This window comes from Gadus morhua, chromosome 8, assembly GCF_902167405.1.
Source record: "Gadus morhua chromosome 8, gadMor3.0, whole genome shotgun sequence".
In the NCBI taxonomy this organism is placed as follows: Eukaryota; Metazoa; Chordata; class Actinopteri; order Gadiformes; family Gadidae; genus Gadus; species Gadus morhua.
The window spans coordinates 5,612,073-5,630,278 of record NC_044055.1 but is presented as its reverse complement, the minus strand read 5'-3'; the positions used below and the strand labels follow the sequence as shown (position 1 = coordinate 5,630,278).

The 18,206-nt window shown below is 48.3% G+C and overlaps 1 protein-coding gene across 3 annotated transcripts; it reads left to right on the top strand.

The window, feature by feature from the left end:
- Positions 1 to 698: 698 nt before the first annotated feature.
- rb1cc1 (RB1-inducible coiled-coil 1) lies at positions 699 to 17,320 on the top strand. Of its 3 annotated transcripts, none has more exons than XM_030362736.1 (23): positions 699 to 1,369; positions 2,434 to 2,566; positions 2,671 to 2,797; positions 2,987 to 3,157; positions 3,328 to 3,530; positions 4,805 to 5,219; positions 5,331 to 5,501; positions 5,656 to 5,840; positions 6,434 to 6,620; positions 7,912 to 7,993; positions 8,100 to 8,164; positions 8,250 to 8,353; positions 8,965 to 9,091; positions 9,734 to 11,679; positions 12,320 to 12,518; positions 13,077 to 13,185; positions 13,743 to 14,049; positions 14,418 to 14,496; positions 14,612 to 14,659; positions 15,020 to 15,078; positions 15,470 to 15,597; positions 16,117 to 16,187; positions 16,309 to 17,320. In XM_030362736.1, exons 2-23 carry the CDS (start codon positions 2,496 to 2,498, stop codon positions 16,384 to 16,386), a joined length of 4,932 nt encoding a protein of 1,643 aa, XP_030218596.1. In that variant the 5' UTR covers positions 699 to 1,369; positions 2,434 to 2,495; the 3' UTR covers positions 16,387 to 17,320. The 3 variants fall into 3 exon arrangements, with proteins under 3 accessions (XP_030218596.1, XP_030218599.1, XP_030218597.1); XM_030362739.1 differs by having other exon boundaries at positions 700 to 1,369; positions 14,445 to 14,496; XM_030362737.1 differs by lacking the exon at positions 699 to 1,369 and adding an exon at positions 1,624 to 1,773.
- The last annotated feature ends 886 nt before the right edge of the window (positions 17,321 to 18,206 follow it).

Below are 18,206 nucleotides of genomic sequence, written 5' to 3'. Positions count from 1 at the left end.
GCCATGCACTCCCCTCCAAAAAGCAGTTTTTTTAATCACTTGATGGTAGTGGGGTTCGTAGTATTTGTCTTGGTATCTCAATATCCCTGGCACATAGAAACCTTAACCAAAAAATGTTTCAGCTATAATACAAAGGAAGTTGCGATAGAAAGATGTTTTAATAAAGTCTATGACAGTGGAAATTCATGGGTGTTTAACTTTATTAAAGATAATAAAATGCAATTATTTATTTATCTAGGCTGCCAGCTCTTGATGCTATAAATAGATTGGCTATGATGGTATACGATTGTAAATATTATATTATGCAAATAGTAAATAAATACAACAAATAAATGAGCAAATACATTAACTAATAAACAAGTAAAAAAACTCAAATATGATAATACAATTTATATAGGATATTATAGTATGATTGCTCAAAAATAAGACGAGGTAAGACGCCGTCATTTCTTGCATTATACTCGGTGGAAGCATAAGCTGTGAATGCAGCTCAGGTGGGAAAAACAATCGCACGAAAGTAAAGAATAATCAAATAACTCTTTGGCAAATCAGCAGTCAGTAACCTACTGCAGCCTCGGTAACCACACCCCTCCTCATGTTGCAGCAAAACACTGGACATTTCTGTAATGTATTTTCCCAGAATTCCCCAAGCTTATAAAGTGACGACACCAGCGCGTGATGGGGAGTCGCTCCGGAACGGGAACCGACCCTTCGGAACAGCACGCTTTCAAAGACGATTATGCTGAATAGTCGTAGGAAACTAGGCAATTACAATTTACCCACACCGCTCTTCCTTATATGTATTCGACCGATATGTCTCTCAGTCAATAAGATATATTATTATTTTTATTATTATTATTTTTGGTCTAAATGTCGATTTTAAGTCCATATATATCAGAGTATTCCGAAATAAAATGCGATTTGGAAAAGCCAATAAGGTGTGAAAATCATCATGCATACAGTCGGTCAAATTAATTAAATTACTCAGTCAACGCCATGGTCGGCTCGACCGACAGCACCCATCCTACCAGCTCGGTTCCGCGTCGCCCATCACGGGACGAAAACAACAAAATAGACAGTTACAGAAAAGGGTGTTAGCCTAGCTTCTACCGCGAAATATACACCGCACATCGCGGCTTCTGCACCGCCAAACACACGCTCTCCATCCTAACCGACGTACGTTAGTCACCGGGCGACATGAACGCGTTGTTATTCAACTCAGCTGTCCACGGAGGATAGCCACATACAGCTAGCTCTGTCCTAGCCTGCCAAGCTAGTCCAATGCCAGCCAATATAAACCAGGTTAGCTAGCGTCACAGCTAGCCACCTCTAGAGGTGCTGTACACATCGGGGATGCGAGTAAACAAAGGTAAGAGCACCGAAACCAGCGACGTACACGTCGTCTGCGGCCGTGGCTTCACATGTCACCGTCCAACCCGGGGCCTGTCTAACCTGACCTGGTCCCTGTCCCCGGCTGGTTTATCAGGATAACTCGGTATATCTGTATTACACAGCCGTAGCTGGGTGTAGCTCCTGGGGGCTAACGCTAGCTGCTAGTTGATAGTCAGTCGCCAGCGCATCCAGGCGGTGTCATTGACTTATGCTACGTGCTAACAGCTGCTACCCCCCCCCCCCCCCCTGCTTCCTTACGGTCCGTGTATAACCACATACGTAACCAGCTAGGTGTACGTGGTTAGTGGGTATTCACAGGTTTTAATCCAGGGACCGATAGATGGAAGAGATGTAACCATCCTAAGGTGTGAAGTGGCTCAGGTAATAGCCTTATTTTAGCCGACATCTGTTTACGCAAGTAAGGTTGTGCCTGAGAGAAGCCCTACAGGGGAACTACTTAGTACGGCTGATCGATACACGGATGTATTTCAATGGACATCAACACTTATTTGATCCATTTATCTGTCTAATGAATCTCGGCTGGGTGCCTCTCAAACGTAGTGTTTTTTTTTCCGGGCCCGACCGTTGCGTTGGCTGCAAAGACACTGACAGTCATTGATCATGTGTATGGGTCTTTCTTATAGAATGTATGAATGTACTGTATTTATGGTGTGGTTAAGAATTATAACATCGTTGTTACAGAAGCTTCTCACTCAGCCGATCGTGAACCACCTTACTACGTTGTCGCTTACTTTAGGTCATGACATAAAGCGGGTCAACTTGTCAACACAGTGACTCAGCTGCTCTCACTAATGACATGGTAGACAATGACATGTTGAAAAGCAACGCAGATAAGGTACGCCATGTCTCTGTAGAAATAGATCTGAAAGTTTTCTTTTGATTGTCGCTTGAGTTGGAAAGTATTCCTGCAACGTGCCAATGCCTCTCCACGAGCCATTTTTTTTTTTACACTTGTCCTACTCCTTAGCAAGTAGTTTTTGTCAGAATTTAAATGCAAATTGCTTGTCTTTCTGTTTCTAGGTTGCCTTTGAATGGCTAAATGGTGACGATAGGCAAGCTAGCAGAGCTCTGGAAGATTCAACATGAAGCTGTATGTGTTCCAGGTTAACAATGGCAGCACACTGACATTTGACACAGAGCTTGCTGTGCAAACGTAAGATTTGTATACAATCTTAAAATAACAACCAAACATGTAATTCAATATGTTTAATCCACCTAGTGTTGTATATAAGACTCTTGTCTTTTTGCTGTTGCTAGTGTGCTGGACCTCAAACATGCCATCCAGGTCAAATATAAGATTGCAACACAGCATCAAGTGCTGGTTGTCAATGGAGGGGAGTGCATGGCTGCAGAGCGCCGTGTCTGCAGTTACAGCGCTGGAACAGTGAGTTGTCCATCCTTTTTTAAAGTTATATTAGAATTGCTACCATTATCTACATTCAAATCGATGTATTGGTTTATTCTTTGTTGTAAACAGTATATATACTTCAAAATTACTATATTGGTTGTCGCACTGAAACAAGACAAAAAATAATATAAATCTGTTTTATTTTATTTTTATTTTAATGCTTAGGACACAAACCCCATATTCCTGTTCAACAAAGAGATGATCTTGTGCGACCGGGCCCCGACGATCCCCAAGACCACCTTCTCCATCGAGAATGAGATGGAGCTCAAGGTGGAGGAGTCTCTCATGATGCCGGCCGTCTTTCACACCGTGGCCTCGCGAACACAACTCGCAGTGGTAACGATCCCCCTTACGTTCACATTTAGGCCTTTAGCGGTTCATATACACATTCACACACACCGACTGAATCGTCCTCAGTTAAAGAATGATTCAAATTAAGATCTGAACATGCAGTTTGTGCCGAGAGATGATGCTGAAGCTCATGAGTCTTCTCTGCCCCCCTGCAGGAAATGTTTGAGGTGGCCAAGAAGCTCTGTTCTTTCTGTGAGCGGCTGGTTCACGACGAGCATCTCCAGCACCAAGGTTGGGCGGCCATCATGGCCAACCTGGACGACTGCACCCTCTCCTATCAAAAACTGCTCTGGAAATACGAAAGCGCCTACACCAATTATCAACAGGACTTTGAGGAAATCAAATACAAACTCACAAAGTAAGTATGGAGCTGCACTGCGGTGGAGTGATTTTGATGTGTTCCAGACGAACGGGTGTAAGGATGTCTAGCCACACCACCCAGCGGGCAACCGACAGATTATTATTATTTTATTTTTTATGCTTCAAAAGCATTCATTTGGTGGAGATTTAATGATGTTATGTTAGTTTCTGCTTGTTAAAATGAATGACATTCCCGATCAGATTGCATATATTGTTGTACATAGAATACATACTACGATTATTTCGCAAAATAGAGCCATAATAGGACCCGTTTTTCAGTTACTCATCTTTGGTTGGTAACTTCCTTTCAAGTTTCCTTCATTCATGTGTGGAGCTTAGTGCTGGGGATATTGCAAAAATTATTATCCGTTTATTTTTTGATATTAATCACGATATATAATTTGATACTGCTTAAGCCTGAAGAAAGCAGAGTGTTCATTAGTTAAACCATACACTTTTGTTTATTACCATATTTGTGATAAGATAATATTTAATCACATTTAAATATAAACATTTAACTTCACAAACATGTTTTATCTCCCCCCAAAAGAACAATATAAGGTAGCTTGCCTTGTAACCTATTGAAAATAATGTAAATAAAAATAAAAGCTCTGACTTCTTTCACATTAAACTCCTTTAACAGGGCTTCAGAAAACATCTTAAATTTTGTAGAGGCACAACCAATACATAAAAAGTAAAAAAGTGGATGACCAAAGGCCCTGGCACATGAACTGAACTTTAATATATAAAATATGAACCATGTAGTGCTTACGTAAGTGCAAAATGAAAACATTGTAAAACCAGATATTATTCTACATAAAATAATGTGTTTAAAACTAAAAGATCTGTGAGTGACTATCACATCAAACTCCTTTGGCAGGGAGGCAACAATCTCAAATGTTTGTAGAGGTTTATTTCTGCTGTGTGATTGGCTGTTAGGTAAATCCATATCAGATTTTTTTTTTTTCATTTATGTCTAATGCTTATCGACGTGAGTTTTATCTCGATTAATAATCGTAATCGAATTATTCCCCAACCCTTGTGGAGCTTCACCTCGAGGAGCAGGGAAATTATTATTTTATTATTAATATATCGACATTTGGGGCCATATTTCCTGTCCGGAATAAAGCATTAAAATGCAAAAGCAATTCTTAAAATAATCGTATTGCACGAGGAAGGGCGACAATATGGCGACCATATTTTGTCTATTTCTGTTAGTACTTATTCGATTTTTATATCTCATGCCAACAATGTGCTTTGTTTTGCTTGCAGGCTCGGTACTGCGGTCTCCGTCATGGCAAAGATACCTTTGCTGGAATGTCTGACCAGACACAGTTACAGGGAGATCGTCGAGAAGTCCACCTCCACCCCGGACAAGGACTCCGACGAGACGGAGGGGGAGAAGTCCACCGACTCCATCCTCCGCGGCCCTCAGAGACCCACCAAGTTACCCGCGTCCTTCTCAGCCCCCGCGGCAACCGCATCCGGGTCTCCTAGCGACCAGGGAACCAACGAAATGACTGACAGCGGCGGGCTCCGAGCGGCTCTGCAGGAAGAGGAGGACGACAGCCCGGAGATGGCACTTCCTCCCAACTTTAATGTAACACTACTGGACTGGATCAATGTACAAGACAGGCCCAACGACGTGGAGTCCGTCGTGAGGAAGTGTTTGGATTCCATCAACCGGGTACGTGGCTCTTTGGTGAATGCGCTCGGCCGCTGTTGAATCGGCCGGATTTATTCCCAGCTTTTCTTTAAAGAAAGCAGGGAGTCCCTATTGATATGATATGTCTTGCAGCTTGACCCGCGGATCATCCAGCCCTTCTTGGCAGATTGCAAAGACACCATTGCCAAATTGGATAATCAAAACATGAAAGCCATCAAAGGGCTTGAAGACCGGTTGTACGCGCTAGACCAAATGATTGCGAGCTGCAAGAAGCTGGTCAATGAACAGAAAGAACTTGCTCAGGTAAGCGGAACAAGGAAGCGGGCGTGTTTTCAAATGCCCCTTATCAAAGGGTGGAAACTGAAAAGAAGCTTGTTTTTTTCCTTCCTGTTTATCTAGTTCTGCACAGTTGGTACGTAATGCGTGTGCATGTTCTTTTTGCTTTGGAATCTCACAGGGATTCCTGGCCAACCAGAAGCGTGCGGAGAACCTGAAGGATACATCTGTTCTGCCAGACTTGTGTCTGAGTCACGCCAACCAGCTGATGATCATGTTGACCAACCACAGGAAGCTGCTGGACATCAAACAAAAATGCACCACTGCCAAACAAGAACTAGCGAACAATCTCCAAGTCCGACTCAAGTAAAGCATCAAGTCTTTGTTTTTCTTATTTTATTTCCATGGTTAAATGTGATGGGCATGGATTAAAAATAGTAAAATAACAATGACATATAAGAGAAATGTTTATACTGCATCCTTAATGAATATCACATTTTAGGGAATATGTCAAATATTATATTAATATTCATCTCAATGTCAGCTGATAAACTCTGTCTCCGAAATACTTTTGGGACAACTAAAGCTTCATTCAGCTGCCGTTAATGCGCCTGCATGGTGATTGGTCACTGCCTCGGACCGAATGACTGTACCCTTGGCAACGTAGCCAAAAGGGGAAATAGATCAACCCTTGAAATTAGCTTGAAACAAACCGACAAACTGAAATCCCTTGATATTTCACGGAACATAATTTGAAGTGTTGGATTAGACGGAGCATCGTTTTCTGATGATTGTTACACCTTGATAATCCTTAATAACATTATTGGATGTAAAAAACGTATTCCTGTTCCCTTTCCCTTAACCCGTCGGTAACTCGATCACAGCCTCTGTGATAACAAGTCATGAACATTGTTTCTCTTTTATGTGTGTGTGTGCGTGTGCTATGACGTCCACCTCAGATGGTGCTGCTACGTGATGCTCCACGCCGACCAGGACGGCGAGAAGCTGCAGGCCCTGTTCCGGCTGCTGGTGGAGCTGTTGGAGCGAGTCAGGGTGGTGGAGGCCCTCAGCACCGTGCCCCAGATGTACTGTCTGGCCGTGGTGGAGGTGGTGCGCAGGAAGATGTTCATACGCCACTACCGAGAGGTACTGTACATTTACCTTTTTAGGGCATTTAGCAGACGCTTTTGTCCAAAGAGCCTTACAATAAGTACATTTGTCAGAAGAAGAGAAACGACAATATGTCCCTGTCGGCCAATTGAATTACAACCTCGGAGTTGGCAGTCGTGTTGTCTCTGTCGGTTCAGTAAGGATGTTCATTGAACCAAGTGCCCAGCGCTAACAATCGATAGGGTAACCCATTCACCGTATGCAACAAAACTAGCTAGGATAAGATGCTACACAATGTTAAGAATTTTTTTTCAGTGCAAGGACGTACAACATACAATAAGTGCATACATTAAGTCCCAGAACGTAGAACATACAATAAGTGCGTACATTAAGTGACGTACAACATGCAATAACTGGGTACATTAAGTGACGTACAACATGCAATAAGTGCGTACATTAAGTGCCAGAACGTACAACATACAATAAGTGCATACATTAAGTGACGTACAACATGCAATAAGTGCATACATTAAGTGCCAGAACGTACAACATACAATAAGTGCATACATTAAGTGCCAGAACGTACAACATACAATAACTGCGTAAATTAAGTGCCAGAACGTACAACATACAATAAGTGCGTACATTAATTGACGTACAACATGCAATAAGTGCGTACATTAAGTGACGTGCAACATGCAATAAGTGCGTACATGAAGTGCCAGAACGTACAACATATAATAAGTGTGTACACTAAGTGTGGTGTGGGGGGGGGGGGGGGTGGGGGGGGGCTATGCAGAGTGTAGGTGAACTCTGAACAACTGTACTAGCGTACCGCTGCAATGCGGTGTAGAAACCCTTCAGGCAGGGTCAACAGTGGGGGGGCAGGGGTAGGACAGGACAGCACTCTCTCTGGGGGTTACACCGTCCTAATCTAGGTGGAAAAGTACACCAGAGTTACCTCTGGCCAACTGAATTACAACTTCGGAATTGGCAGTAACGTTGTTTATTTTCAAATGAGATCTTATTGCTTTTCAGCCAATGAAGCTGATTGTTCACTCGGCATATTTTATAGTGTTGCAGTTCCTCACCACACAGATGGGTGAATCGACAATCTTGTTCATTCAATTAATACTGACTTTGTGAATTCATAGAAGGAAAAAGTTGTCACATTTTGGCAGCTTCAATCTTCCGACATGAGCTGAGGGAAAGCTGTCTCCACATGTTTTCATTAAATTATGTTGGGTTTTTATCTTGACTAGAACGTACTGTAATAGGAGTTGAATTGCCAAGAATTCAAACCGTTACTTTCTCTCGCTCTTTTCAGTGGGCTTGTGCTCTTGTCAAAGACGGGAAGCAGCTTTACGAGGCAGAGAAGTTCAAAAGAGAAACGTTTGGGAAGCTGTTTAGTAAGTATGCGTTCCCTAGTCCCAAGTGGTTAAAATTGTATGTCTGGTGTAAAATGCGCCCCAGAATTGTATTTCCCTTTCTAAATCTTAATTTCTTGCCTTTCAGGGAGGTCGTTTCTCAGAAATCGTCTGTTCAGAGGACTAGATTCCTGGCCTCCGACATCGTTTTGTGTAAGTCTGCATTTCCACACAGAAAAAGTCCATAACGTCCACGGGAACTTTTTTGCAATTTTAATGTAACCGCTGTTGTTCTCAGACACGAAAGCCCAGAAGGTTTGACTACGAGCTTCCTGACATCTCCCTGGAAGATCTGCACTACCTGAAGTCCTGCTGTCCCACCGAGGTGCAACCCTTCCTCATGTGAGTAACGGTCTTGAATCACGCCCATGATAACAGACGTAGATGTGACTGTGATATAGTTGACCATATGGCCGGGGGAGTTGTCTTGGCTGTCTTTTCTCGAGGCAACTTATTACTTTATGGATGTATTGAGAAGGATTCTTGATGATAATTCTTGAAATTCTCCTCAAATCCCAACAGCAATCTACTTATCAGAGGCTCTGACCCAAAATAGCAACCAATCTTGTTTCTGTGGCTGTCACAGGCCTGTAATCAGCCCTCATGTTGGTCTACCTCCCAGTGAGGAGGGCTGTAGTAAACACAATAAATCCTGGTTGTCGGAAATTCGACCAACTCTGCGACCAGTTGATGGGGAAATAATGATAAAGAAAAAAAATCAACATTCTCTAACCTATTTTATAATTGTATTAATTGGAGGGAGGCCTGAAGAGGGTTTTTTATTTTTGTTTGTACTTTCAAAATCAAGCTTGCTCCGGCTGGCTTGACTAAAGTTGCCTACCCCTAGCTTTATGATGTAAAAATCATAATTGATAATTGATCATTTCGATGATTGCACCAGTTTAATATTTTACGTGACCTTTCTATAAACGTAGCTCTGAATGTTCCCTCAGGGTTCCCACACTGTGTGACTTCGAGCCTCTGAACCGTCACGTGGCCGTGCTACACCAACTGGTCCAGGCTGCCCAGAGCATGGACGAGATGTCGCGCACCATCACCGACCTGCTGAACGAACAGAGGGTACTACGGACCACCTCCCGGCTCGCAGAACCCCCTCCTTATCTATGTCTGCACCTCCTCCCGGCTCGCAGAACCCCCTCCCCCTTATCTATGTCTGCACCTCCTCCCGGCTCGCAGAACCACCTCCCCCTTATCTATGTCTGTGGACCACCTCTCGACTCGCAAAACCCCCCTCCCCCTTATCTATGTCACTCTCTCAGTGGCTGACGGTTCAATTATTAACGATGTACAGATAAAGGGGAAGTAGCCGTTGGGGGAATCGACGTATGGCCATATGCTGCTCTGTTTGCGTGCTCCCATTCTGTGTATTCCATTCAAAGAATATCGTGCTTGACTCAAACAAAAATTTGAAAATGTGTTCAAGATGCGTTTCATATTTTATGTTTAAATAGTGATAAAGTGTACCTTTTATTGGTGGAAGAGTTTATTTTCTCTAGTTATCTTAATATTTTATGGATGACTTGAGATTGAGTCTTTGTCATAATTCTCGAAATCTTCTTCAATCCCAAGCGCAATCTATTGATCAATTGCTCTGAATTGCAACATCTTGCTCAATCCAAACACAAATTCCAAAATGTGTTCAAGCTGCGTTTCATATGAATACATTTACATAATCGACTCGTTGGGACCTTCTCCTTCCAGGCCTCCTGCAGCCAGAGCGGCCAGCGGTCCGCTGCCATGACCCCGCAGTCCGATGGCACTCCCGGCTCCACCACCCCCACCTCCTCTTCCAAGACGCCCTCCCTCAACCTCAAGAGCCCCTCCGTCCCGGGCCAGCCCCCCCCTCCGGCGGCCCCGGCGCCGGCGGAGGACCTGTCCCCGGACAGCATCGACGCCCAGACCTTCGACTTCGAGACCATCGGCCACCCCAACATGGACCTGGTCCTGCAGCAGGGCTCCCTGGACCTGGACTCCCTGGCCGAGAGCCCCGAGTCGGACTTCATGTCGGCCGTCAACGAGTTTGTGATGGAGGGCGCCGCCCTGTGCTCGCCCGCCGCCCTCAGCGACCCCACCAGCCCCGAGATGATGGTGGAGTCCCTCTACTCGTCGGTCATCAACGCCATCGACAACAAGCGCATCCTGGACTGCACCACGCTGGAGATGGAGAACACCCGGGCGGCGGTGCTGGAGCGGGCGGCGGAGCGGTACCGCGTCGCGGCGGAGGAGTCCCAGGGCGACCTGCGCAGCGTCAAGGACGACCTGCGCCACCTCCGCGGCCTGGTGCTGAAGGAGCAGCGCGACTTCGGCCTCGGCCTCCGGGCCATGTGCCTCGAGGTGCGCGGCGCCGTCGACGGCATGCGGCCGGCCCAGGAGCAGGAGGCCGGCGAGCGCCACCGGCGGGAGCTGCTCCTCCTGCGGCAGGAGCTGGAGGCGCGCGTCCAGGCGCTGACCCGGGAGAACGAGGGCCACGAGGCCGGCGTGAAGGAGGTGCAGAGGGCCATGCTGGAGCTGGAGGCGCTGCTGGACCACAAGCAGGCGGAGCTGGCCCGGCTGGAGGGCGAGGGGGAGCGGCGGGCGCGGGCAGAGGCGGACCACGCGGAGCGGGCGCGAGCCCTGGAGCAGACGGTCCGGGAGCAGGCGGAGGAGATCCAGGGCCTCGCCGCCGCCCGGGGCTCGCTGGAGGGGCAGCTGGAGAGCCTGCGCTCGGCGACGGAGCGGGGCCAGCGGGAGCTCCGCGAGGAGCTGGAGGGGGCGGAACGCTCGCACCTCAAGGAGCGGGAGGACGAGATGAGGCGGGAGCACGAGGCCCAGCTGCAGCTGCTCTCCGGGCGGCACCGGGAGGCGCAGGAGCAGCTGAGCGAGGCGCACCGCGGCGAGCTGAGCGAGGCGGCCGCCACGCTGGCCGCCGCCCTGGCCGAGAAGGACGGGCGGATCGGCGAGCTGGAGGACCGCGCCTCCGAGCTGGCCGACCTGCGCTGCAAGCTGGAGGTGGAGCTCGCCCTCAAGGAGTCGGAGGCGGAGGAGGTGACGCGGTCGCTGGAGGAGGCGCGGGCGCAGCAGGCGGAGGTGGCGGAGCTCCGGGTGGCGGCGGCGGCGACGGGCGGCCTGCGTGCCGAGCTGGCGGCGCTCGGACAGGAGCTGTGGCGGCGCGGCGAGGAGCACGAGGTGGGCCTCTCGGAGCTCCGGGCCCTGATGCGGCGGGAGAAGGACCACTGCATCTCGGAGCTGGTGGAGCGCCACGAGGTGGAGAGCGGCGGCCTGCGCGGCGAGGTCGCCGCCCTGCAGCGGCGGGCGGCCGAGGCGGAGGGGGCCGACACCGAGCGGCAGGAGAGGGAGAAGGAGCTGGGCCAGAGGGTCGCCGCCCTGCAGCAGGAGAAGGAGGAGCAGCTACGGCGGTCCCATGAGCAGGAGGCGGAGCTCAGGAGCGCCAGCGCAGACATGCAGGCGGAGAACGACCTGCTGTCCCAGAAGCTGCACGAGGAGGCGGAGGGGCAGCGGCAGGCGGAGGCCCGGCGGGGCAGCGAGAGGGAGGAGGAGGCCTCCAAGGTTCAGGAACTGGGGGCGCAGAAGAAGGAGCTGGAGGCGAGGCTGTTGGACAGAATTCAGAAACTTGAGACTGAACTTCACGAGAGCAAGTCGTCGAACAGGTACGTGTTCGGGAAGGAAATCTCGTAACATTTATTCCAGAACATTAACGATTTATTTTATTGGTTTCTCTTTCAGTAAAACGGATGAACTACTGCAGTAGTTACTCCGAGTCTATGTTCTGCTCCCTAAAATCACCATAGTGTTAGTTTCTGAGCTAGTACGCGAGTCAAATATCCCCCAAGAGAATAGGAACTAAGACTGGGATCAAATTTTCAGATCGTATGAAAACCAAAACAAACAATGCTGTTGATGGTTCAATGTGCTCCCTGTTATCATTCACCGCCTGTGGCTGGGCCATGCCGTCTGTACCATCCAACCCTCCCCTCTGTACCATCTAACCCTCCCCTCCGTACCATCTAACCCTCCCCTCCGTACCATCTATCCCTCCCCTCCGTACCATCTATCCCTCCCCTCCGTACCATCTAACCCTCCCCTCCGTACCATCTAACCCTCCCCTCTGTACCATCTAACCCTCCCCTCTGTACCATCCAACCCTCCCCTCCGTACCATCTAACCCTCCCCTCTGTACCATCTAACCCTCCCCTCTGTACCATCTAACCCTCATCCCCGTACCATCTAACCCTCCCCTCCTGATGCGTACCACCTAACCCTCCCCTCCTGCTCCGCGGTGTCGTCCAGGGGGGAGGAGGGCCAGGCCCTGCTGGCGGAGGGTGGCGGTGGCGCCCCGGCCTCAGCCTCCCCGCTGTCCCTGGACTCGGCGCTGCAGGAGAGGCTGCAGCAGGAGCGCGCCTCCCTGCAGAGCCAGATGGAGCTGCTGGAGAGGAGGAAGGACCAGGAGATGCAGAACCTCAAGACGTCACTCATCGCCGAGCAGCAGGTACGGAGAGAGAGAGAGAGAGAGAGAGAGAGTGAGAGTGACGGGTCTGAAGAGCTGTCTGGTCTAGACGGCGAGTGACGCACCTGTCGAGTGAAAGGCGCGTCGGCACTGAAGCGTTGAATAAAGGTGGCTTAGTTGCGTTTCAATCTGATGATGGAATTTAAACGGCATTTGTTATTTTAAGCTTCGTTATAATTTATTATACAGCCCTCCAGACATTTAGTAAACATTGCTTCACGTGTTGACACACGCCCTAAAAGGTCAAGTTATTTCTAGCCTTGTTTGTGTAAGCGTGTTTTAGTGTGTGTGTGTGTGTGTTTTGGTTGTAATTGTAGATGCGTTCATACAACATGGAATGCTGTGGTGGAATGCTGTGGTAACCTTGCGTAAACATGATAGTTGCGTGCAGGGTAATTAAGCACTAGCGGTTGTAATTGAGCGAGACACACTGCCTGTATAACTGTAAATATACTATGTTTAGCGGCTTGGAAGGAAAACAACCAGTTCTTATCGTAGAAAGACAGTCAGAAATTGATTGGTCAGCTGCGCCCTCCACAGACTAACTTCAACACGGTGCTGACCCGGGAGAAGATGAAGAAGGAGCAGGTCATCAAGGAGCTCACGGAGAGCCTGAGAAAGGTCAGCCAGCAGCAGGAGACGGACAAAGGTAGGTCCGCCCCCGCCGACCCCGTCTGGAGCCTGTGTGAGGTCCACTCCACCCTCCCCAAGAGGGAGGGTGGAGTGGCCCCTGTTGGGGGTAGATTCGTATGAGGTCTCCTCCACCCTGCCCAAAGGGAGGGGGAGTACGTGGGTGCATTAAGGATGCGATATAGTACGTTCTAGCTCCACTGCTGAACATCTCTGGTGAACCCCACGCTGACCCGTCTCTCCCCTCTGTCTACCCCTCTCTCCCCCCCCCCCCCTCATCTCTCCCCCCGGTCTCCCCCTCCTGTTTCTCCCCACTCTCCCCCCTCTCCCTCTGTCCCTCCCCCATGTCTCTTCCCCCTCTCCCCATGTCTCTCCCCTCTGTCTCTCCCTCTGTCTCTCCCACTGTCTCCCTCTGTCTCTCCCACTGTCTCCCTCTGTCTCTCCCACTGTCTCCCTGTCTCTCCCACTGTCTACCTCTGTCTCCCTCAATCTCTCCCTCTGTCTCCCACTGTCTCCCTGTCTCCCTCTGCCTCTCCCCCTGTCTCCCCTTGGTCTCTCCCCCCCTTCCCCCCCCAGCCCTGATCGAGATGCTGTCGGAGGACCGCGCCAGCGTCATGCAGGAGAAGAAGCACCTGGAGGAGGAGCTGAACCGCATGCGTAGCTCCGCCCTCATCTCCTCCACCTTCATGACCTCGCAGCATCACCCGCCGCCCGCCCACCACCTGGCCCCCCAGGAGCCCTGCGAGGGCGGGGCCACGGCGGCCGGGTACGGGGCCCCCGAGTTCCCGGGCGACCCCGACCGCCTGGCCTCGGTGATGCCGGTGGGGGAGGAGGAGCATGACCGCGTGGAATCGGCCGTGGAGGCCAGCATGGTGGCCATGCAGTAAGAGACTCCGCCCTCACTGAGGAATGAACGCCGTCATCCCGGCCTCTGTTAGCCCGGCCTCTGTTAGCCCGGCCTCTGTTTAGCCCGGCCTCTGTTTAGCCCGGCCTCTGTTTAGCCCGGCCTCTGTTTAGCCCGGCCTCTGTTTAGCCCGGCCTCTGTTTAGCCCGGCTTATGCTTAGCCCGGCTTCTGTCAGCCCGGAACCGATCCATTAAGGACAGTACAGGGCAGTTTAGGATTAGACAGAGAGTCTGTTTTAATGAGTACAATTAATCAGGTTCAGTCTGCCCCTTAAACCCTTGTTGTTGTGATATTGAATGCGAACCTTAATGACAATACACTGATAAGAATTCTTGATATTTCTCAGAGAGAAATATTTGTTTTCTCTCCCTAGTGACACCATTCTGATGACTGAGGAGAAGCAGAGGATAATCCTTCTTGAAAGGGTGAATTCACGACCACTTCTAAACTGCCTGCTTTACACTTTGGCTCTGTACGGCGCAAACGGCTGTCTGTTCCCATGGCCACGTCTAAATCCACGTTTCCCTGTGTTTCCCGCAGACGTTGCACATGAAGGAAGAAGAAAACAAGCGCCTCAGTCAGCGACTGGTAGGTCTCGTTACCGCGTCTTTCATTGGTGCTTTGTACCGGGGTGCTGTGTGGGGCCACCGCCACTGGGTGGCAGTAGCATCAAAGAAACATTGAAAGCCAAAGGCATAAACCAGCCCGGAGTGGAAAAACGCATCATGAGAGTAAATCAATGTAATTTAGAAGCCACTTTGTTTGGGTTTCCTGGGTTGATTTTATCACGGGTAAAATCCTGTGATTTGTCAATCTAGCATATCTATTCAAATGGCTTTGTATAAACCTGAGTTTAACAAAATAATACACACCAAGAGTGATTACCAGTTCAAACCTAGGGCCCTGATGTATCTAAAATTCCTGTTTTTTTTTCTCCCTGGCATCTAGATGTCCCAGAGCATGTCATCCGTCTCCTCTCGTCACTCGGAGAAGATCGCCATCAGAGAGTAAGTGGACCCACTCAACACCGCGGTGGATGGCTAGGGTGCCGGACTCCCAGAACCAATGGTTCTGGGTTCGATTCCCACATACTGACCTGCATCTCAAACACCACCAAGTCGCTTTCGGAGGAGAAACACACACACACACACACACACACACACACACACACACACACACACACACACACACACACACACACACACACACACACACACACACACACACACACACACACACACACACACACACACACACACACACACACACACACACACACACACAGAGAGAGAGAAACCCATTGTGTTGACGTGGGGTCGTCGGTACGGAGGGAACACGATGACCCCGGTCATGCTCACTTCCTGTCTCCCTCCCCCCCCCCCCCCCCCCATCCTGAAGCTTCCAGGTGGGCGACCTGGTGCTCATCATCCTGGACGAGAGGCACGACAACTACGTGCTGTTCACCGTGGGCCCCACCCTCTACTTCCTCCACTCGGAGTCCCTCTCCGCGCTGGACCTAAAGCCAGGTCTGCCTCGCTCGCTCGCTGCGTCACGCGCTACTGCTGTCGTGTGACGCTTTAATCAGGCTGGAACGGGCCGGGATTTATGGCTGCTAAAAGGGACATTTTTCACTTAGAAAAACGTAAAAAAAAATACAAAATGATCCTATATGTATTTTTTGGTTTGCATATTGGGTGTTTATACAATTATTGTATGTATGTATTTATGGGTTATATATTATGTATTTACTCGATTATTCTATGTATATGTGTATTTATTGGTTGACATATTGTGTGTTTACACAATTATTCTATGTATGTATTTATGGGTTACATATTGGGTATTTACACAATTATTCTATGTATATATTTAGTTATATATATTGTGTGTTTGCATAATTATTCTATCTGCATATTTATTGTATGCATTTATTTGGTTGTGCATCTTGAAGCTCGACACTGCACTGCGTTCGTGAGCTTGTAATCGGTCTAGTTCGTTATAATATGAGGCCGTCATCAATGCCTCGTCTCTCTCCTTACCTCCAGCGTCGGGCACGTCCAGAAGGCCATGGGTGCTCGGGAAGGTGATGGAGAAGGAATATTGTCAAGCTAAAAAGGTAGAGTACGGACGTAGCCCTCGAGCCCCCTGCCGTGTTTCCTCTGCGTGTCGTACGTCGGCACGCTGACTCAGCTACCAGCTCGTTGATGTGACCCAGGTGTGTCCCTCTCTCACTCCAGGCCCAGAACCGCTTCAAAGTCCCCCTGGGAACCAAGTTCTACCGGGTAAAGGCGGTGCCGTGGAACCGGAAGGTCTGATCGGCCGTCTGCGTGCGATGTATGTGACGTATGGATATTGCATACGTTCTCTGAGTTTTGAAGCGAATCTCTACTTCATAATTGAAAGGCGGTGAAAATTGAATGAAGCGTGTCATACTATTTGGTTATTTTATCTTTTCAAAAGGATCCCACCTGCCCTCACTTTTTTTCCGTAATCTTTTTTTTTTTTTTACTCGCGTTCATGTGGACCAAACTTTTGCTTTATGAGGCGGTCGCCCTGTTCACTGGTGTACAGGCCTGTGTGTGTGTGTGTGTGTGTGTGTGTGTGTGTGTGTGTGTTAGGATGAACGAAACAAACAAAAAAAAAGAAAGTATTTGGATGTCGATATTAGTTTCCATTCAGCGATTTGTCCTTTATTGTGGTAAATACTGTATCATAATCTGCATAATTCAAAAATGAAAAAGATCCATTTATTATAAATGTTAATGGAGGAATGTTCATGGCATGCATACTGATATTTTTATTTGATTTACTTATCCAGATAAATGTTGTAGTTTGAAATATGTAGTAAAGGCTGTTTGTTACCCACAATGCAGTATGGCGCTCCCGGTAGTCCCGAGACGTATGTTATGAGCGACCGGCCAGGACCTGTCGTCATCGCAATCCTTGAAATGCACTTTCAAATAAACCCCGCCTACCCCCACTCACCCTTGCCCATGCTTTTCTGTTGATTTTCAAAAGGGAAGTCATTGAGCTGTCAGAAATAAGGTGTATATATATATAAAACACAACAGCACACACTTCTTGCGTCATAAACATATTGATATGTAGAAAGGAATAACCATGTGACTTGTGTTTCATCATCATCGGAGGACATTGTACATTATCCATCAAATCACAAATGTAACAATAATGACTGTATTGTAAAAGATATTAGAGTTTTGAAACAATAAAGGTTTGATCCCAAACTTACAAAAGCAGGTGCTGTGTTTGTGAACGACATTGTGTTGAGGTATGCCTTCCTGTACGTCCACTCACAAAAATTGTCACAAAACAATACACAGTAAACTTTTTGTTCCAGAGTGGACATGAGTCCATCTTAAGTCCGTCCCTATCATCCATACTTTAATAAAAGTTATTTTTACAGAATACAATACTCAAAACGTTTGAAAAATTGGATCAATACCATTACTCGAGCCTTTTGATCCAGAATGTACTTAAGTCCATTCTGGATCTTGGCCGTTTGAGCAAAAGTTTGTATTGCATCAAACTAAATTATCAAACCGAAACAATTCTCTATACTCAATGCTTCATTCTGGACTCAAGTCCAGATCATAAACGTTGAGTGTTGAGTTTTGTATCAATCAATTTTGATACAATTTACATTCTGGATCTTGAGTCCATTCTGGAACAAAAACGTTTGTATAGCATTAGGTAAAATAACTTTTAAAGTACGGTGGATCTCGACCAAACAAACAATCACCCACTTAAAAGGGGTCTTTGACATCAATCCCTCCTCAACCTGCTTCAGAGGACGGTAGGCGTGAGGGGGGGGGAATCATACCCGAGGGGGGGGTCGGGTATGATTCCAAAACCCGTGTGGAATATGCTCTAATAAAAGACAAAGCCATTGTGGTGAAACCTTGGCCGGCGTCGCGGGGAAACACACTTCAAACACAATCAAGTCGGGGGGGCCCCCGAGCACGAGGGCCCCTCCGTGGAGGAAGGGGGAAAGGAAGCGCGGGCAAACCCGCACCACTTTCCCAGCGCACAGTGGGGAGCATGGCAGCTCCCTCGCAGTGGAGTGCTCTCTACCATGTGGGTCTAGGGGTGTTTTAACAATGTTTAGCTCTATTTT

Excerpts from the sequence above, each read along its gene's own strand:
- rb1cc1 (XM_030362736.1), top strand. The coding sequence starts at position 2,496 with ATGAAGCTGTATGTGTTCCAGGTTAACAATGGCAGCACACTGACATTT. Across the intron at positions 5,220-5,330 it reads GTTTGGATTCCATCAACCGG|CTTGACCCGCGGATCATCCA; the intron begins GTACGTGGCTCT and ends TATGTCTTGCAG. Across the intron at positions 16,188-16,308 it reads AATATTGTCAAGCTAAAAAG|GCCCAGAACCGCTTCAAAGT; the intron begins GTAGAGTACGGA and ends CTCTCACTCCAG.